This window comes from Cryptomeria japonica, chromosome 5 (genome assembly GCF_030272615.1).
Source record: "Cryptomeria japonica chromosome 5, Sugi_1.0, whole genome shotgun sequence".
NCBI lineage: Eukaryota > Viridiplantae > Streptophyta > Pinopsida > Cupressales > Cupressaceae > Cryptomeria > Cryptomeria japonica.
In genome coordinates, this window is record NC_081409.1 from 201,801,833 (window position 1) to 201,824,563 (window position 22,731).

The 22,731-nt window shown below is 30.2% G+C and overlaps 2 protein-coding genes and 1 pseudogene across 2 annotated transcripts; all 3 read left to right on the plus strand.

Annotated features, from left to right (window-relative positions):
• Positions 1-1,573: 1,573 nt before the first annotated feature.
• On the plus strand, positions 1,574-2,320 carry LOC131043088 (18.1 kDa class I heat shock protein). Its single transcript, XM_057976435.2, has 2 exons — positions 1,574-1,884; positions 1,966-2,320. Exons 1-2 carry the CDS (start codon positions 1,656-1,658, stop codon positions 2,220-2,222), a joined length of 486 nt encoding a protein of 161 aa, XP_057832418.2. The 5' UTR covers positions 1,574-1,655; the 3' UTR covers positions 2,223-2,320.
• Positions 2,321-13,103: 10,783 nt separating this feature from the next.
• LOC131043084 (probable boron transporter 2) lies at positions 13,104-18,130 on the plus strand (annotated as a pseudogene).
• A 3,539-nt stretch (positions 18,131-21,669) lies between these two features.
• On the plus strand, positions 21,670-22,286 carry LOC131043091 (18.1 kDa class I heat shock protein). The gene is made up of 2 exons (XM_057976436.2): positions 21,670-21,898; positions 21,980-22,286. Exons 1-2 carry the CDS (start codon positions 21,670-21,672, stop codon positions 22,234-22,236), a joined length of 486 nt encoding a protein of 161 aa, XP_057832419.1. The 3' UTR covers positions 22,237-22,286.
• The last annotated feature ends 445 nt before the right edge of the window (positions 22,287-22,731 follow it).

A 22,731-nucleotide genomic window follows, 5' to 3' on the forward strand; every position in this document is an offset into this window, starting at 1 on the left:
AAATCAATGAATTCTTACTAGCTCTTGTAAATTAGATGGAGGTAAATATAATTTTAACTATTATAATAAAATGTAAGGTCACTTAGTCAATTGTATGTTATTAATTTTCTAACAATTTTTGTTAGTAAATCACAATGTCATGCCTAGTATTTTGTATGGATTTTTAAAATATAAGTATTGGCTCATCTAAAGTACATTGAGAGAAATATATTTTTTAAATATTATAATAAAATATAAAGTTGTAATGCTAGTTTTATATTATTTATATTATTTATTGACTAATAATATTTCTTAGTATGTCACAATTCCATAACTCCTATTTTACATATGTTTTTAAAAATATAAGAATGGTAGTGAGCTCTAAATAGGATGTGGATAAATCTGTATTTTTCAATGTTATAATGAAATATAAGGTCTATATGCAACTTGCATACTCTTTATTAACTAATAATATATGGTGATAAGTCACAATGTCATGATTCTTAGTTTACATTAATTTTTAAAATATAAGTACGCTAGGTCCATTAACAATATTTATTACTAATCACAATGTCATGACTACTATTTTGCATAATTTTATTAAAATATAAGCATTCAAGATAGGTTGTATATTATTAATTCATCTAAAAATATTTTTGGGTAAATCAAAATGTCATTGGTTCTATTTTACATAGATTATTCAAAATATAAGCATGGAAGTTGTACTCATGTAAATTGGATGGAGTAAACCTATGTTTTTAAATACTATAATAAAATATAAGATTGATATGTGAGCTTTATATTATTTATTTAATAGCAATATTTGTTAGGAAATCACAATGCAATGATTGTTATTTTATATAGACTTTTTGAGAATATAAGTAAGTTATCTTTGTTAGCATAAATTGGGTGGGGTAAATCTATATTTTTAAATGTTATAATCAAATATAAGATCACTATGCTAGTTGTATATTATTTTTACTAACAATATTTGCTGGTAAATCAATATCTCATGACTTCTATTTTGCATTGCTTTTTTTGACCTCCCAAACAGGAGGCATGGAGGGATCATCCATTTATACAATATAAGATTGTTATATTAGTTATTCACTGACAATATTTGTTAGTATATCCCAATGCCATGATTTTTATTTTGCATACGTTTTTTAAAATGTAAATATATTAATTCTAGTCATATAAATTGGATGATACAAATCTATATTTTTAAATATATAATAAAATATAAGATAGTTATGACCATTATTTATTATTAACTGATTAACAATATTTGTTAATAATCATAATGCTATAACCACTACATAAATTTTTAGAATATAACTATGCTAGTTTTATTCTATAAAGTGGATGGAGTAAATCTGTATATTTAAAAATATTATAATATATTATAAAATGGCTATACAAATTGTATATTATTATTAAATTATTAACATTAAAATTTATTTTTGCAATCGTTTGAATAAGTTACAATGTTTTAGCAATAACGGTTACCCTAACGTGCTACAAATATCTGGTCCTTTGAGAAACTTCTGGAACAAATTTGAGAAACATATGTAAGACGCTTCAATCTGCCATTTTCTTCAAGGCCGATCTAACAAGAGACGCCACGGGTGAAGCTAGAAGAAGTTTTTCCTCTTGATTTGGCGAATTTGTTAGAAATGTCTGATATCCACAGAGACGTCGTGAATTATAACGAAATGACCCGCAGAGACTTCGGGAATTATTACGAAATGAACCGCAGCGACTTGGCTGATAGTAACGCCAAAATCGTTGACCCTCGTTACAAAATACCTGAGAGTTTCATTTCTTGGAATGAAACTACAACATTTCCACCTGTAGATTGGAATGAAACTGCGGATACTCATGTCTTTAAGGCCGACCTTGCCGGTGAGTATTTATTTATTTAGGGTTTCATTTTCATTTCGATTTTGCTTAAAGAAATTTTTGCCGGACTCTGTTTCGCTGCAGGAGAGGATAAAGTGGCGGTTAAATTAGGAGTGGTAGACGGTCGGATTCTGGAAATAAGCGGAGAACGCAGCATTGAAGGGGGCAAGAATTATCTCCGTTGTGAACGGTTCAAAGGGAGGTTCCTGAGGCGTTTCACACTACCTAAGAGTGCGAAGGTGGATGAGGTTAAAGCTGGCATGGAAAATGGAGTGCTCACTGTCACAGTGCCCAAGCAGCCTGATACTCAGGCTCAGTTCAAAGCCATTGAAATCTGCTAAATACATTGTCATTGAAATATGCTAAATATAGTCTCTGTTTGTCATCGATTTCTTGAGTGTTGATCAATAATGTTCTGTTAGGGTTTATCGATAAACAATCTTAGCCCGAAGAGACTAAGTGAAAAACATTTGATTTGAAAATCAGTTGAAAATATGTTTTTGTTTGATTTCTAATAAGTGAATAAGTTTATAGTTTTAAGTAAATAATTGAGGATCTTTCTTACTATTGTTTTAATTAGTTTAATAATAAATCTTTGTAAGAAAAAACATTGTCAAAATCAAAAACTTGTAAAAAGATTACTCCATTTAAAGTCCATCAAATGAAACTGACCAAATATTTTGAACTGCGAGGAATATGCATCACTATCTTCATATTTTGTTGGATTCTGTGAAATTTCTATCACCTTAAACAACGTTTGAAAGGACAGCTTTCAGAAATTTTACTTAAACAGAAGAATAATTCAAAGCACGGTGAATAAGCATTCTTCATTTAGATATATTTTGTGGAACATTGGATACAGAGTTATTATTATTTTCCTTCTCACTTTTGCTCTGTTAAATGTATTCGCATGCATAAAAGGAGGATAGGGTGATCTTTTATACTTTTTAAATTGGAAATCTTGCACAGTTTAGGTGAGAACGCACTGGCTATGGGGCCCTTTCACTCTGGAAAGCAGCTAAAACATCAGTCCATTTAATACACCTGGAGAAAATAGGACGTTGGGATTGGGATAGAGGTTGTTGGAAATAAAAGCACTCAAGGAGGATCTTATTCACATTAATTCTACGCTCTACCCGCTGTTCTATCTGCAGGTTTCGCATGCTTTATAGCTAGGGTAGTTTGGCAGATAATATTTTATTCCGTCCTCCCTCTCCTTGGTAAGTGATGAATTTGCTATATATTTTATGGTTTTCCTTTTGTATGCACTCTCTTTTGAGAGTTCATCTTTTCGAGCTATAAGTTGTGAGTTTATAATGGTTTATAGAGGGATGAAATCATATCTGAAAAGGGCTTCGGTCCTAGCTCATCTAGTTGTGGATCACAACTTAAGGCATGGGTATGCTCCCATGGTCCTCTGGGATTCCACGATAGTGAATATAAAAATCATATCTGAAATTTATTAGAAGAGTTACTTAAAAGGTTGATGTAAATATTCAGATTGTTTTATATATTTCTGTCTCTTTTAATTCCTTGAAAGGTTTAGACTTTACAGAGTAATAATGATAATGCATGAAGTAATTCAGTTGGAATTTTATAAGCGTGTTTGTCATATACAGGACATAAAAAAAGCGACGTTCGAAGCGTTAGATTCAGCTGGTGTTCATATGTGCTTGTGCTCTCTTCTTATCCCAGCTCTCTTCTTATCCTGGCAATAGAAGAAATTGAGAGCTGGGTGGGTGGAAGAAATTGAGAGCTGGGTGGGTGGCTTTTGTTTTATATTGTCGTTTATGAAGGTTAAAATATTCTTGGGAGTTTAAAAACAAGACATTTCCAGCTTTGATTCATTTAGGTTGTTGATCAGAAATCATATTAGTTTTATTTTTATTTTTATATTTTTTGTGACTAAAATGTTTGATACCCTCTCTAAAGTTTTGTAAAGGTTTCTACAATGTCATAATTACTAGATGATTTACTGGAACCCCATTCCAAATCATTTGAATTTGTAGAATATTGTCTTTCCTTATTTTGATCATTGGCGGAAGTGGGATAAATAATTTGCAATTTCTCTTGAGAGTCAAGATCATGTAGCCTTAGTGGTGGAAAACCAAGTCCCTTTCATGTCCTCTATTTCTTTGGTACTAACTTCGGTTGTAATTGTTCAATGATGCCTTTCTTTTATAGTCCAAGAGGACCTTTCCCATCATATCCCACCTTTTGCAAAAAATTGACGCCTTTTTCATAATTTTCAATTAGTGTTGTGATGTGGTCTTGATCAAGCTATTCATTTGGTTCTTTGTAAAACATCTTGTAAATATCTTCTTCCATTTCACCCCATCTTTTGAAAGTAGTGGGATTCTATTTTATGATGATTGTTGATGCCTGCATGTGATCTACCATAAATCTTGGGAGAGTCCATTAGTTGCCTTAAATACATGGTTTGATTTAGATTATATTCTCCCACGTCTTTGTCCTTGAATTTCCCTTTGAGCTCTGCTTGCTTTCAAGTGAAAGCTTTTAGTGGTTCTAGATATTATTGCAATACATGTATGGGTCTGGATCACCTTTAACTATGACTTATGTTCTATTGTGTGGGAACTTGATACATTGATGGTATGTTGAACTCTTATATGCATTCATGGATTCAAAACCTAGGGTTATAACACCATAAACCTTAGCTTTGATAACACTTGAAAGGAAACTTGCAACCATACATATGAAAATTTCCACATAACCCAAGTGAGATATCAATCAAATAAACATTTAGAATCCATATGCAAAGAATAGATAACATACCCATCAAATATGACACAAGATGTAAAAAAATAGCCTCCAAAAGCATCTATTAGCATGCATTATCAACAATGCAATATTATAAATACAACCATGACAACTTTTGAAACCCCAACCATCAACAAACAGTCCATGTGAACAAGAATGTAACCACATCCCATGCCATGCTTCCTACCTCCCCAAATGTTAAACCTGGATAACGCAAGCTCCCTCAAAACCACCAAGTGATATTACATCAAAACCATGTACGACAAAACCATGTGCTAATACAATGGGCTAACTACCTGATTGACCCCACATCTAATATTGGGTATTTTATTAATTTAGTTTTTCCCAATATTAAATAAAAAAAATATAATATCCCAATATTACAATACATACAATACAACCCATCAAGTGGCCTTGAGAATATTCCCAAAGAATCTCTACACTTCACATGTCCATGTGTATCTCACATAATAAAATAAATATTACAATAATAAACATTATTATGAAAGGTGTACAACACCTATTTTCCCAATAGTTGTTAGCTAATAAATATTCTATGTTAAGTTAATGTTTGGATATAGATATATAATCAACACTTAATGTTCACTCTAGGGTAAAAATTTCCTAAATTGTCTCATAAAGATATAGATTAATCTTTGTAATTTCCTTTTTAATAGTCTTAGCATGGGCACACAAGTGTGTTCAAAATTGAAATATAGAACAAACTACCAATGTTATGCTTATTTTAAAGTAACTTATAGTCCTCACTCATGTCCTTGCATTATTCTAATATGATAATCTGTTACTAGGATAATTTGATAGCTCAAATGGAGTGGTGGTAAACTCTCCTACTCTAATATACTCTAATATAGATAAACCTTTAAAAATATATAAACTAATTTCCCCACTCATCCCTTATTAAGTTAGTTCTCTAAAAGAGTGAAATTAGATATGAGATGAATGAATCATTTACCCTATTATAATTTTTTTTCTTCCTTTCAAATCTAGTTTAGGATAATTTTCATAAAATTTCTTTTCTCTCAAACCATTTTTTATTAAATTTAACCTTGGAATAGTTGCTCTCTTTGTCAACATATATAGAAAATAAGATGTCATTTAATGTTTTTGGTATTTTATAAATCACATAGTTGATCATGTAGATGATCACTAGTTAAGGTTTCCTAATCACTTTTGTTTGTGTCATTCATAATGGTCAGCATAAATAGCACATCAAGGAGAAGAAATCTTTAGATGTAGGGTTTGTCACTATTCTATTAGTAGAGTAATTTGATCACTTTTATTTAGAGGATTTAGTCTTATGAATGTTCTTTGGAATTCTAGTAATAGAATCTCTTATTTTTCTCAATTAGTTGTCATTAAAACATTCCAAAAAAGTGGTTGTATGTTTGTCATGATATTTATTTTTAGATTTTTATGCATAGGAGTGATGAGGCTTATTTTATGCATCTTTATTCCAGACATTTTAAGGTGTTTGAAGACTTTGTTTTAACATTCCTAAGATCATATACTTTGTGATAGTGTTTTTTGAGTCATAATGTTGAACATGTAATTTATATCCCAAAACCTCTTATAGTGATGCTATAGCAATTTAATGGATTGAGTATAAGTATATCTTTATCTTTGGATGATATTAAATGTTATATTTTAATAAATCATGAATATCTTAGATTTCTTGTATGTTAACCTTGGTGACGTAGCTGGTTGAAAGAGTCCAATGTTGTTGAGATGGGATCAAAGGTGATCGGAAAGATGGGGTAGAACTTTGAAAGCGCCCTGGAAAACAAAGCAAGAAAGAGGTCAAGACTATTATGATATGTTCACCAGCTATTAGTGTCACTTGAAGACTTCGCAGACCAGTTAGGGAGAGTTTACTCTTCAATTTATTTGCCATGTCGCTCGATGGATTAGTTTTACGAAAAGACTATAATGGAAGCAAGTTTGGAATAGAGTTATACTCTGTTTCAATCTCCTTTTCTTCTTAGTTTTATGTTTCAATAAAATCTCTCCTCCTAGATCTATTAGGAGTGGAGCGTCTATTATGGCAGATAGTTAGAATCTAGTCATTTTGTAAATTCTCCTCATTCTTCTTGAGGAGAGAGTTGAAAAAATTTATGTTTATCTTTATTGTACTATTCAAGTATCTTTGAGAAAAGAATGAAGTTCAACTTTGTTTGTTTTAGCATATGGCATGCTTGTGGGAGCTTAACAATCTAATTATGTAGTTACTAGTTCAAATGACTCATCCAAGGCGGCCCACTTGGTGAGGATTTTGCATGTTTATTTTTTGCGGGTTCATTTTCTAATTTATATTCATTATGTTTCTAGTAAACTGGTCAGTGTTTGCTCCTGCAGCCATTGAACTACAATTATGCAACTGTTCTTGCAGCCAAGGAAGAACATAGTAGTTGTTTATGTTGAGCTATGAAATTTCTATTTCAGAGTACTTAGCATAAATAGGATTTCTTTGTATTAGGATTTAGTTAGAATTATTTCCTTTTTGAGAATTCATTTTAGCGTTCCATATGTTCAAGTTTAGGATGAAAGTAATTCTTAAAAGCTCTTAGTGCACAAACTGTGTTGTCCCATTTCAAGTTAAATGTCCTTAGGTCGATAAGATAAATGAACCTTAATTATGGAATCTGATGGCTTCTCAATAAAGAATCCATGTCTTTGAGTTATGGTGTAGTGCCTAGTTATTTATCCATTGTTTTGGCTCAACAAGGAGCATATTAAATTGAGATAAGTTGGAAAACTATCATTCTCTTTAATAGCCTAAATAGTGATATCAAGGATGAGCTCGTTTGGGGTCCCGTAAATTCTCCCCTTTCGCACATCAAAATTTTAAACATACAAATACAAGTTCAAGAGATTGTACTAAAACTAGAAATATTGTAGGTTGCAATGTATCTCCAATCTCTAAAATTGTTGAACTGAGTTTTGAAGTAGGATGATAACCCTTAAAATCATACTTCCTTTTCTTAAATGATTTGGTTTGCAAAGTTGTCAAGAAGATTGCAATGTATAGAAAGGGGAGGCCTTCTAGGTTATTCAAACAATGAATATACACATAAAAATTTAAAAGAAAAGCAAGGAGCTAAGTAGGCAATCTACAATGTGTGAGATTCTAATATGATAGGTTAAGAAAGTATAACATGAGACAATACAAGGCTAGTGGGAACTAGAGATTTTGAAGAAATTAATTTTTTGTCAATTTACTTTGGACTTTGGAAACTTTGAAGTTTAACAATGGGTGTGATTTAAAAATTTTAATGATTTTTTTAATTATTCTTTATTGTGGAATAACCTTGAATTTTTGTAAATCAAAGGTAGACTTGCTATTTACAAAAAATAAAAATAATTCTTAAAACTTTGAAATGTGCATTCTACAAATTAAGCATAAACTAGGGCTTACATTGCAAAATGCAAAATATACTTTGATAAAAAAAAAATTCTACACATCTACCAAGAAAAAAAAATAAAATCCACACATCTTATCAAACGGAATGGTTAGTGATAGGATGGAATTGAAGTCAAATGGAATTTTAGAAAAAATGTAAACTTATTTGAAACCAAAATTTGAAATACAATTTACATTTTTTCTTATTTTCCAAAAAGGATCACCTTAGGCTCAGTTATATTTAGCAAAGAAATCGTTTTTTGAGCAATTTAGAAAAGTTTAATCATTTGATAAAAATGTATGAAGTTTCACTTGGCAAATGCTATATAAATTGGAGTCACTTGAAAAATTGCGCAAATTTCAAAGTAATAGAGAAAGCCTACAATGAATTTTAGTGGGAGATGAAGTTTAATATGTAATTTGTAACAATTGCATAGTTGATTGAAAGCTCCATAGCTTTTATATAACAAAAAAACACTCAATTTTAATCATTAAGTCTTTAAGGATCAACTTTTATGAAACTTAGTCTCAATCCCAAAACCTTAAAGATGGCATCATCTTTTTGACCTAAGGCAATGACATGAACTCAAACAAGAGGTTTTCATGGCTGAAACTAAATTGCAAGTAACACAAAAAAAAATTGAGACTATGTAAAACAAAAACAAGCATAATATAAACAAAGATTAGAAATAACGAGATAAAATACATAATAAATACCAACTCTTATACAAAAGAAATATGGTATTTTAACACTTAACTATCATATTAAAACTAAAAGATGAAAATAAATCCAAAAAATCACTACAATAAGTGTCTCAACCATGAAAAAGTTAAACACTAATTTCAACCCTTCATTGCTAGATAGCATTCAAACTTAAATCTGATGGTTGACCCTTCTTGTGAATCAAATTTTTCATGATAGTTATCTATTCAAACTTTCCATACTAAGACATACTTTATTATTATAAATAAATTAGCCCATTGGCTATTATAATGTGGGCTTTGCCAACCGGAATTGTCTCACGTTCATCCGGAAATATTTTTTTGTGGTTGCCGGTAAAATTTTATGACATCTAAAAATTTGGCAGAGGCAATTATGGGCTCTCCTAGGTGTCGTCGCAGAGGAAGAGCACCTACGGGTTGCAAACGTAAATTTATTTTACTTTCAAAGTTTGCCTGAAGGCAGCTAGGAAAGATTTAATTTATGTGCTCTTATATTTGTAAACATGCCTCCCACTATGGTTATTAAATCTATTGGATTTTTATTATTATTTAAATTATTAAAAAACATATTTGTAGGCTAGATCAAAATTTGATTCTTGGTGGGCTTATTTGGAATCATTCAACTTCACCAATAGACCAAGGGCCTATTGACATAGACTAACATTCAATTAAATAATTTTTTTAGTAACCATTGGGTGAAGTCAAGTCACCCCCTGATAAGACTCTTTTACAAATGTGAAAATGATAGTAATTTTATCATTTGCTTAGAATTTAAAATTGTACTAATAAAACTGCAACCTTTTCTTTTGTTTTTCTTTCAAACATCTTTCTTAATAATTTTGATTTCAATAAAAAAAATCTATTTCGATCTTTACATAATTTGAACCAAATTATTAAGAAATGTATATGGAATTAATAAAGATTAAGTTTTGTTGCAGATAAGATATGTATTGTTATTAACAAATAAGATTAAAACTGTGCTTAGAATGATTTTGAAGAATGTTTAAATTTTAAAAATTAAAAAAATATTTTATTTATATATAAACAAATTTATTTAAGAATCATTTAAGAAATATTTATTTTATTTAATATATTTTTAAAATTATTTAAGATTTCTATTATAAATGTTTTATTTGCTAAAGAGTTTATTTAAGAAAATAAACAACTTAAAAAAAATATTAAATAAAAATCTAGAGTAAATAATGTAGAAAAATTAATATTACTCTTCAATAGTTATAAAGTAAAATAAATTAAACTAGATTAAAACACATATATTTATATTATTAGAATAATTTTTAGTTAAAAATAATAATAATTTGTTAATATCTCTTAAATAGTTGTATTTAAGATCTCAAATTTATGTGAAAGGTAAATATTGTGCCACTCAATGACACATTTATTCATATAATATAATGAAATTTATTAGAATTATAATAATTCATGTAATATAAAATATAAATAATTGTAAAAATGAAAATTATATAGAACTAATATAAATATCTTAAATATATTTAGTAAAAAATATTAGAAGATATCAACACATTGGTATTGTATGGGAAGTGAAGCACACACTTTTGTTAACCTTTATAATGCTCAATCTTATTAATGTGTTTTCATGAGTTTAACATTTATATAAATGTTTAATAATATTTTGATCATTTGAAACCTGTTTGATTGACTTTTTAGAAACCAAATGAACAATTTCCAAACTTTCATTTTACATAAATCAACTCTAATGAACAATAGAGCCATCTTCAAAAAATCCACATCATCAACAACAAAAAAGACATCTTAGTAGTCAACAATGAATGTATTCAATTTCTTAAGTTAACTGTTTTCATAGATTCTAAAAACATTTTATATTATTAAAAAAATATTTTTTTTTAGTTTTTTTAATTGTAACAAAATCCAAATTTTATAAATAGAAGACTTGCAAATAATTTTTTTAGTTTTTTTAATTGTAACAATACAATTATAAGCATGAAGCTACTAATAGATAGCTAAATAAATATTTGAATGGAAAATAAGACTTACAAATAAACTAGATGGAGGTGAAATGGTTAAGCTGATAATAAAATATACTTTGAATAATATGTGGGTATAAAATTAGAAAGTAACATCAAATCAAATCAAATCATGCAATTGTTATGAGTATAAAATTAAAAACTAATTTCAAATGATAAAATATACGTTGAATAATATGTAAGTATAAAATATACCTTGAATAATATATGGGTATAAAATTATACAATATAAAAGTTTCATTTATTGAAAAATTATTACATACATAAGAAAACAAATATAATTTTAGAATCTGCAAAAACTAATTTAATTTATAAAATAAAAGATGAATATTCTGTCAAATAAACAATTGAAAAATTATTATATATGTACAGAAACAAATATAATTTTAGAATCTGCAATCAATCTCTAAAAAATATAGATGCCAAAATAGAGAGTTTTGCGTCTCAATTCAGCTAAATATTTTGAAATACTTTTTCTACTGTTAAAAGCACAACATATGTACTGGAAGTGAAACACTGTGATTTTAGACCCATAATGATTCAAAAATTATACCGTGCTAGGGTTTTGTCATTTTTCTCTGCACAAATTTTGACATGGTGTTAATAATGTAGATGATGAAAATATGGGTAGATTTTGCAAAGAAAAATCACAAAACCATAGCACGGTAGAATATTTTCAGAATCAACAAACCAAAAGCAACTCCCTACTTTTGCTTAGGGTTTTAGGTTACACAACATTGAAAAGGTTTAACGCTTTTGGATATTCCTCGTGACTATTCTGCGAACACAACATGTTTTAGTTTAGCAAATTGTAAAACCTTTATTCAAGATACCTATATAATCTTTATCCCAGCACGTAACATCCGTGTGGCAAGTATCGAACAATGAAAGAGACACCCACCAAACTGCCGGAACTTTAAAAACCACGGGCTTGAAATCAACTATTTCCGGGCGTGCGTGAGACATTACTGGTGGGCTATGCCCACGTTAAATAGCCTATCGGCTAACTAATTAGTTCCTTTTGGTATATAAACTATTTTATAAGTTTTAACATGCTCAAGGATTTCTTTTTGGTCTGCGGATCCGATTTTATGCGCCTTGTCTGCAAGTGAAGCTCACATGGAGCCCATTTATTTTACAAGGAAACAAAGGGGCAGGTTCCATTCGTATGCATTTGCACCCGCACCGTCTATAAATAATCACCATTATGACAGTAATCCGCCATTAAACCTTTCAAGGAGCTCCCATCCCTGTGCTACTTGTATTTGATTTCCTTCCAAAAATCAAAACATCATAAAAAGTCACTGGTTGTATCTCTTCCAAAATCCTCCATGGCTTTCTTCTTCATGTCTCTCAAGCGTTTATTGTAACTATGCTCTTGTATATGTTGAGAATATCATCATTTTAAGAAAGGGCTTGACAAGCTTTCAATGGCGTCAATTCTGCAAGTCAGAAATTCCCAGATGTAATCCAATGTCAAATGCCTATTGCCAATTGAAGTCTGAATCTTTTTTCGTTCAAAAAGGCCAGCCCACGAAAGGGAAAAAAAAAAATTCTTGCCTTCTCTCCCTAATTCAGATTCTATAGCCCATTCTGTGGATCTGAGAGCTTCTGCCCAGTATGTGAGATCAATTTTTTTCTTGTAACCCAAGTAATTGTCACTCTTGCCTGTTCTTCTGATCCAGATCACATATCCCAGTTTAGTCTATTAGAGTGATCATGTAGGTCTTTGAAAGCAATTCACCAGTTAGATGTAATATCAGATTTTATCTTTCCTGTCTTCAGCTATGGTGTTCAAGTAATTGTAACTCTTGGCTGTTCTTCTGATCCCTATCCCATATCGCATTTTATTGTATTAGAGTGGTCATCTAGGTCCGTAAAAGGAATTGGCCAGTTAGATGTAGTATCAGATTTTATCCTTTTGTGTCTTCAGTCATGGAGTCCAAGTAATGCTGAAACATGGAATTTCTTTTCCCGATTGCTAAATCTTGAGCACATGTCCCCTATGTTTTTTCCTCCTAATTTCACCCCCGAGTTTAATTGAGATTGTATTTTCTTTTACTAGGATGCCTAAATAAGTTTTGAACTTCGACTAACACAAATACAAAAGATTGTATTATACAAAGCCTTCTAGCCTGTAATCAGAGAGCTCTACTGTAACCGTACAAAGTGAGTTTGAATTTTGACTATAGTTTTGGAGGATCCAAAATATGTTGTAGAAAACCAATTTCGACTTAGAATTTACATTTCCCTTTTTCTTCTTACTCTACCTTGCAATGGAGGAGACATTTGTACCATTTCAAGGGATTAAGAATGATCTTAAAGGAAGATTGCTGTGTTACAAGCAAGATTGGACTAGTGGCTTCACTGCAGGATTCAGGTGCTCAACATGCTAATTATTGACATGAATTTTTTATAATTCATATAATAAGATTGTTTCTAGATTCGTTATGTATATAATTGTATTTGATATTTTGAATTACAATCCATGATCTATCACCACAATATTTTTTCATTGTTCTATGAATTGATTAACTGCGAAAGATGTATATCTTTTTTAACCTTTCATACACTAACCAAGCCTTCAATCCTTGTAATATTCAGGATACTTGCCCCCACAACTTACATATTCCTTGCATTAGCAATCCCAGTGATAGCATTTGGGGAACAACTGGACAGAAACACAAGTAAGAATTGCCACCTTCAGTATCAATTTATCAAATAGTCTAGTTGAAGAAACCATTTCAAAGTTAATTAGAAGGGTCAACAGATTGCAATTTCTGAAATTGGTTTTTGCAGATGGCATCTTGACTGCAGTTCAAACATTGGCATCTACTGGACTCTGCGGAATCATACATTCCTTTTTGGGTGGCCATCCATTGCTGATTCTTGGAGTAGCTGAGCCAACTGTGCTTATGTATACATTTATGTTCAACTTTGCCAAAAGCCAAGAAAATTTGGGCTCCCATTTATTTTTGGCTTGGGCAGGATGGTATACATCTCCCTGCCAGCTTAAGTTATGTTCAAGAAAGATCTTTCATGTCTATAAACCAGAACCAAAGTTAGACAGTATTGCCTTTATTTTCTGGGAACATAATACTAAAAGGAGAAATCTTCAATTGTTGGGCTTTCTTCATAAATAACCAGAGTACTGTTTGATCTGTAGGGTATGTGTGTGGACTTCACTTTTGTTGATCTTGTTGGCAATCCTGCGTGCATGCTCAATCATCAATAGGTTTACCCGCGTAGCCGGTGAACTTTTCGGTTTGCTGATTGCAATGCTGTTCATGCAAGAGGCAATTCGTGTAAGGCTTCATTTTTATTGTTGATCTATAATTTTCCTATTCACATGTTGAACAAGAAATTTTGTTATGATTTTTTTATTTTTTTAAGGGGTAAAAGCTTTTGATCTGAGCTATGAATTTGTGGGATTTGAATCTTGATGGCAAGAATAATAACACAACTTAACCATCACAACATGTCACTATTGACAAATTTTGTTATGATTGTCCTTTCTAAATATGACATATAAAATTTCTGTTTATAAAATCATTGATTAAAAATGTTCTAACTGAGATGTGTTTTGGGTTAAAAAAGAAAGATATTGGTTCTAATTCTAAATCTATAGTTTATTCAACTGAAAAAGATTTTTAAATAAACATTTTAGTTCAAAAATGAAAGATTATTGATTCTAATTGTAAATACATACTTTATCTAAATGAAGAGGAGGTTCTAAAAGAAACATTTGAATTCAAAAAGAAAAGATTATTGACTCTAATTTTAAATATATAGTTTACTCAACCCAGGAAGGTTTCAAAATAAACATTTTGGTTCAAAAAGGAAAGATATTGTCTGTAATTCTAAATGTACAGTTTACACAATTGAAAAAGATTCTAAAATAAACATTTTAGTTCAAAAAAAAAAAGATTATTGACTGTAATTCTAAATATATAGTTTACCCAACTGAAAAAAGTTTCATAATAAACATTTAAGTTAAAAAATGAAAGTACATTGACTCTAATTCTAAACGTACAACTTATCTAAGTGAAAAGGTTCTAAAATAAACATTTTGATTCAAAAAAGAAAAATTATTGAATTAAATCTTATATATTGTAATCTTTTGAATTATTTGAAAAATTAATTTGGAATATCATTCAGTTCAATGACTAAATTTCAATGAAAAGAAGATATTTATTGACATCTTTTTAATAAGATGAAGTATAAAATCAGAAAAAAATCGAAGGATAGTTTTTGAAGATACCCAAATAGATTAAAAGCTAGCCATCTGTTACAGGGCCTCGTGAATGAGTTTCGGGTCCCAGATAGGGGAAATGTAAAACTCGAGCAGTTCCAACCCTCATGGCGTTTCGCGATTGGAATGTTTGCGGTGGTTCTCTCATTTGGACTTCTATTCAGTGGACTACGGAGCCGCAAAGCCCGATCTTGGCGTTATGGGACAGGTATCTATGTTTCAACCTAATCCAGTTCTAGTCTATACTCAATCTTTCCTTTGATTTTCCTCACCTATTCTTCCTGATTTTCCTCACCTGCTCTTTATATGATATTCCTCACCCATTCCCTGATTTGACTTTTGAAACACTTTAAACTGTCCTTTGTTGGGTTTTTCCTTCTCTTCCATCTCTGTGGTCATAATTTGTTTGCTAGACATTAAGAAACAATAGAAAAGTCAGACATGTGATGGAAAGCTATGCATGCTTCTTACTGTGGAATGGACTACAGCTTTCTTTATGATAAGATTACTTTAGTAGTTCACCGATTCACTTTTAATTGTAACGAAAGAAGAATAAAGGATATCCATGCATGCTGAAATAAATTATTGTCTTCTAGGGGACTTTTCTAACTGCAGTTTTAAACCAAATTTTGTATTTACAGGATCACTGCGAGGTCTTATTGCTGATTATGGAGTACCATTGATGGTCATTGTGTGGACTGGAGTTTCATATGCTCCAGTCAATCATGTTCCAAGTGGAATTCCCCGGCGGCTTTTCACTCCTAATCCATGGTCACCTAATGCCTATGCCAACTGGACAGTTGTTAAGGTACACAGTCCCAAGATTTGGTTTAAGAGTTTTTTTTAAAAAAAATTTGAAAGGTCCAGATGAATACAAGAGTTAAGTGATTGATTGATTTGGAAGTTTGGTATTTGAATCGTGTCAAATTACTCAAAATTGTTTCCATGGGATGCTGAAGTTCACTTTGAACTAACCACATTTCTGAAGAAATATTGTCTTCAATGGAAGTTGGGCAGATGCACCTAATAATACTATTTACTTGTTCAAACAGGATATGCTTGATGTGCCATTTATATATATCATTGAAGCAATTATTCCTGCTACAATGATTACCGTGCTTTATTATTTTGACCATAGCGTGGCATCCCAACTTGCCCAACAAAAAGAATTCAATTTGAAGAAACTATCTTCATTTCATTATGACATGCTTCTGCTGGGATTTTTGGTAGGTAAAATTGCATAAATATGATTAAAAAACTGCATGAATATGATTATATATATCAAAATGTTTTGTAATTTTTGGATTAGTCTATTTTTATTATCAATTGTCACTGATCATTGGTTTTTATCTTTATTATGTATTGATTATTGTGAATGTTTATCATTGTATGACTAATTGATAAATAGACACAAAACAAGATTTTGTATTAATAAGTATCTATTTTTCTAGATTATCTATAAGATAAATCCAGAGTTAATTTATTCTAATTGTAAATATTTTACAAACCTCCCTGCTGGTTATTTAAAGTTTTCTTATTTTATGACAGGTTATTTTATGTGGTCTACTTGGTATACCGCCTTCAAATGGTGTTATTCCTCAATCACCCATGCACACTATAAATTTAGCTACTCTCAAACATCAGGTGCCTATAAATTTTAATCACTATAAACATAACACAGTGGCACTATTTTGTTATATAGTTTCTAATGACAAGTGTTTTAGTACAGTTGGTGCGCAAAAAGTTAGTAAGAACAGCTCATGAAAGCATTCGGGCTAATTCCAGCTTAGGGGAGTTATATGGACACATGCAAGAAACTTAGCAGCAAATGCAAACTCCATTGGTGTACCAGCCACCACCTACCTGGGTAAGAAGCCCATTGTTTTGTTCTAGGTAATTTTTATGGTTTAAAACTTTGACCCATTGATTTATTGGTTTACTGGATACCCTAATTATGCAGGCACTTAACCAATTAAAGGATACCACTATTCAGTCAGCTGCAAGTGATAAAACTATAGATTCTCCAGTTGATGAATCAGTTTTCAATATTGAGGACATAGATGACCTCCTACCCATTGAAGTTAAGGAACAAAGACTTAGTAACTTGTTGCAAGCTATAATGGTGATTTGTTGTCTTGGTGCAATGCCTGTTCTTAAAAAGATCCCGACTTCTGTCCTTTGGGGTTACTTTGCTTTCATGGCCATAGAGAGTTTGCCTGGAAATCAATTCTGGGAAAGGATACTGCTTGTATTCACTGCTCCAAGCCGTAGATTCGTGTATGGATTGATTTGGATTATACTAAAACTGTACCACATCTTTCTTCTTTCTTTCAATGAAAATCAAATTCTTGAAGATAATTTGCTTGAGTTCAGAACTAATCAAACATTGTTGTTACAGGGTTCTGGAGAAGCATCATGCTTCATTCATTGAAAAAGTGCCTTTCAAAAGAAGTGTGATGTTTACTATATTCCAGACATGCTATTTACTGGCTTGTTTTGGCATAACCTTGATTCCCACAGCTGGTGTGCTTTTTCCATTGCTTATAATGTTGTTTGTGCCCATAAGACAGTATGTTCTTCCAAGGTTTTACAAACGACCACATCTTCAAGAATTGGATGCAGCTGAGTACGAAGAGTCACCTGCAATACCAATCGACACAACAAATAGTGTAAGATGATGCATTTATCACATTTCTAGTTTAGAAAAATCATGATTGCCTTATAATTTTGTACCAATAATTGAACAATATAATTTGTATTATATCACAGGACGCTGGTGGGTCAAAAGCAGATGAAGGTGAAATTTCGGATGAGATGATTACACAAAGCCGTGGTGAAATTAGACACGCGTAGTCCAAAGATAACTATTTCAAGTGAAAGCGCACAGCCTGGTGAAGCCAGGAATACTTTTAGTCCACATCTTGGAGAATCTGAACGAGCATATAGTCCTCGCATCAATCAGCTCAGGCATATGAATAGGGGAGAGTCTTTGGTAGTAAACCCTAATTTATCACCTCTCAAAATCATACCCTGTAGTTTTGAATAACTCAAATTTCTATGGTACTTTATTTGGTGAGTTAACTATGTCACCAGATATGACGTCATATTAGCATATTTTTGTTGAGGTGTTATAGATGATTTCTTATTTTTAAGTCATGTTTTGTTAACTTGTTGTGTTTTAGATTTATTGAACATGTTTTATTCAATTATTAATTGTGAGAAATTCTTTTTTGATATTGTGTAAATGATTTGATCCTTGAGTTGTTTCTATCAAATATTTGATAATAAATTTCAATTTTTTGATATTTTTTTAAATATTTATTTTTTGAATTCTCCGAGTTAACTTTACATGATTGAATTATTCCTTAATATATGTGCACTTAGGGGAGAGGGATTAGTAGTAGTTAGGGCTAACTTCGTCAACATGTAGCAGTCACATGAAATATCGTAAGAACTCCGTTTTTTTATTAATTTAAAATGGACACTTAACTATCTACAACTAAGGTTTGAAGGTGTTTTTTGTTCTCACCTTTTATATTTGTGATAGGACAAATTATTAATATAAAATACTATGCACATTTGTTAACATTATAATTTACAAAAATTATTTTTGTTGCAAATGATTGGCTAATATCGTTTTGCCTCTTATATGCGGGTTTTTCGGAACAATGCATAAATATTCATATTATTTTAATCATAAAATCAAAAAAATATTAAATCTTATAAAAACGAGGATAAAGAAACTAAATCATTGTGAAAAAATCCTAAGCAACATAAAAAAATTGATCTAAAATATTCATTGCATTATAATATAATAATATAAATTATGACCAATGAAAACAAAATATTTTCTTTTGTTTTATATTTTTTAACTTTTTTTCTATAATATAGATGCATATTTTTTAACTTTATAATTTACAAAAATTATTTTACTTGTAAATGATTGGCTAATATTAGTTACAATAAATATTATAACGACTATTGAACCCTATTCAACTATTGGTCCCTCTCGCGAGACTTATTATTTGAGATTTCACACTTTCTTATTTTAGATTATTCACATTATGGATATTTTAGCTAAGAAGAATATAAATTATTAAATTTTGAATTCAATTTGACTCTACATGATTGAATTATTCCTTAATTCATTTGTCATGTTTAAATGGTTATTAAATAAAATTATTTAGACCAATGAAAACAAAATATTTTCTTTTCTTTAATTTTTTTTAATTTTATATATAATATAGATGCATGTTTTTAAAACTTTATAATTTACAAAAATTATTTTACTTGTAAATGATTGGCTAATATTCTTTGGCTCTTATAGCCGGTTTTTCAGAAGCACACTCCATGGAAGATATGAGTATTTAAATTCACCTTAACTTCTTCCTATTGATTTTTAGCTTGTTTTGTATCACACCATTTCATTGTTATTTTTGGGAAAGTTCCACTTTTCTAGATGCCACTCCTCCTTGTTAATCTTTGTTGTTTGCTTTGTTGTCTGCCATGCATAATCTTTTCCCTTGATTATCGGAAGCAGCATGATCTCGTTTTCCAGAGCAGCATTATATCTCTTATTTCATTCAGAAAGCCTAAGTCAGGATGAATAGTTTCTTGGCCATTAGTGCCCCTCACTCCTATAGGAGAAGAGCTTGACCACAAGCCTAAAAGAACAAAGCTAGTGTCTAAGAAAACATATTAAAATACAGATAGTGAGCCTAAAAAAATACAGATAGCGAGCCTAAAGAACAAAGAGTGTCTAAGAAAACATATTTTTATTTTTATTTTATTTTTTATAAAATTGTAAAATTTTGAAAATCTAAAAAATTGTAATATGCTTTTATTCTAAATTATTAAGAAAATAAAAAATAAGCTTCTTTATTTTAATTTATAACTTATCTTTAAATTGATATCTCTCCATTAATTTTAAATAGATCTTTAAAATCAATGAATTCTTACTGGCTCTTGTAAATTAGATGGAGGTAAATATAATTTTAACTATTATAATAAAATGTAAGGTCGCTTAGTCAATTGTATGTTATTAATTTTCTAACAATTTTTGTTAGTAAATCACAATGTCATGCCTAGCATTTTGTATGGATTTTTAAAATATAAGTATGGCTCATCGAAAGTACATTGAGAGAAATATATTTTTTAAATATTATAATAAAATATAAAGTTTTAATGCTAGTTTTATATTATTTATGTTATTTATTGACTAATAATATTTCTTAGTATATCACAATTCCATAACTCCTATTTTACATATATTTTTAAAAATATAAGAATGGTAGTGAGCTCTAAATAGGATGTGGATAAATCTGTATTTTTCAATGTTATAATGAAATATAAGGTCTATATGCAAATTGTATACTATTTATTAACTAACAATATATGGTGATAAGTCACAATGTCATGATTCTTAGTTTACATTAATTTTTAAAATATAAGTATGCTAGGTCCATTAACAATATTTATTACTAATCACAATGCCATGACTACTATTTTGCATAATTTTATTAAAATATAAGCATTCAAGATAGGTTGTATATTATTAATTCATCTAAAAATATTTTTGGGTAAATCAAAATGTCATTAGTTCTATTTCACGTAGATTATGAAAAATATAAGCATATAAGTTGTACTCATGTAAATTGGATGGAGTAAACCTATGTTTTTAAATATTATAATAAAATATAAGATTGATATGCTAGATGTATACTATTTATTTAATAGCAATATTTGTTAGGAAATCACAGTGCAATGATTGTTATTTTATATAGACTTTTCGAGAATATAAGTAAGTTATCTTTGTTAGCATAAATTGGGTGGGTTAAATCTATATTTTTAAATGTTATAATCAAATATAAGATCACTATGCTAGTTGTATATTTTTTTTACTAACATTATTTGCTGCTAAATCAATATCTCATTACTTCTATTTTGCATTGCTTTGTTTGACCTCCCAAATAGGAGGCATTGAGGGATCATTCATTTATACAATATAAGATTGTTATATTAGTTATTCATTGACAATATTTGTTGGTATATCCCAATGCCATGATTTTTATTTTGCATACGTTTTTTAAAATGTAAATATAATAATTCTAGTCATATAAATTGGATGATACAAATCTATATTTTTAAATATATAATAAAATATAAGATAGTTATGACCGTTATTTATTATTAACTGATTAACAGTGTTTGTTGATCATACTGCTATAACCACTACATAAATTTTTAGAATATAACTATGCTACTTTTATTCTATAAAGTGGATGGAGTAAATCTGTATATTTAAAAATATTATAATATATTATAAAATGGCTATACAAATTGTATATTATTATTAATTTATTAACAATAAAATTTATTTTTGCAATCGTTTGAATAAGTTACAATGTTTTAGCAATAACGGTTACCCTAACGTGCTACAAATATCTGGTCCTTTGAGAAACTTCTGGAACAAATTTGAGAAACATATATAAGACGCTTCAATCTGCCATTTTCTTCGAGGCCGATCTAACAAGAGACACGCGTGAAGCTAGAAGAAGTTTTTCCTCTTGATTTGGCGAAATTGTTACGAAATGTCTGATATCCACAGAGACTTCGTGAATTATAACGAAATGACCCGCAGAGACTTCGGGAATTATTACGAAATGAACCGCAGCGACTTGGCTAATAGTTACGCCAAAATCATTGACCCTCATTACAAAATGCCTGATAGTTTCATTTCTTGGAATGAAACTACAACATTTCCACCTGTAGATTGGAATGAAACTGCGGATACTCATGTCTTTAACGCCGACCTTGCCGGTAAGTATTTATTTATTTAGGGTTTCATTTTCATTTCGATTTTGCTTCAAGAATTTTTTGCCGGACTCTCTTTCGCTGCAGGAGTGGATAAAGTGGCGGTTAAATTAGGAGTGGTAGACGGTCGGATTCTGGAAATAAGCGGAGAACGCAGCATAGAAGGGGGAGAGAATTATCTCCGTTGTGAACGGTTCAAAGGGAGGTTCCTGAGGCGTTTCACACTACCTGAGAATGCGAAGGTGGATGAGGTTAAAGCTGGCATGGAAAATGGAGTGCTCACTGTCACAGTGCCCAAGCAGCCTGATACTCAGGCTCAGTTCAAAGCCATTGAAATCTGCTAAATACATTGTCATTGAAATATGCTAAATATAGTCTCTGTTTGTCATCGATTTCTTGAGTGTTGATCAATAATGTTCTGTTAGGGTGTATCGATAAACAATCTTAGCCCGAAGAGACTAAGTGAAAAACATTATATTTGAAAATCAGTTGAAAATATGTTTTTGTTTGATTTCTAATAAGTGAATAAGTTTATAGTTTTAAGTAAATAATTGAGGATCTTTTTTACTATTGTTTTAATTAGTTTAATAATAAATCTTTGTAGGGAAAAACATTGTCAAAATAAAAAACTTGTAAAAAGATTACTCCATTTAAAGTCCATCAAATGGAACTGACCAAATATTTTGAACTGCAAGGAATATGCATCACTATCTTCATATTTTGTTGGATTCTGTGAAATTTCTATCACCTTAAACAATGTTTGAAATGACAGCTTTCAGAAATTTTACTTAAACAGAAGAATAATTCAAAGCACGGTGAATCAAGGGAAATGTTGTATT

Excerpts from the sequence above, each read along its gene's own strand:
- LOC131043088 (XM_057976435.2), top strand. The coding sequence starts at position 1,656 with ATGTCTGATATCCACAGAGACGTCGTGAATTATAACGAAATGACCCGC. Across the intron at positions 1,885-1,965 it reads CTTTAAGGCCGACCTTGCCG|GAGAGGATAAAGTGGCGGTT; the intron begins GTGAGTATTTAT and ends GTTTCGCTGCAG.
- LOC131043091 (XM_057976436.2), top strand. The coding sequence starts at position 21,670 with ATGTCTGATATCCACAGAGACTTCGTGAATTATAACGAAATGACCCGC. Across the intron at positions 21,899-21,979 it reads CTTTAACGCCGACCTTGCCG|GAGTGGATAAAGTGGCGGTT; the intron begins GTAAGTATTTAT and ends CTTTCGCTGCAG.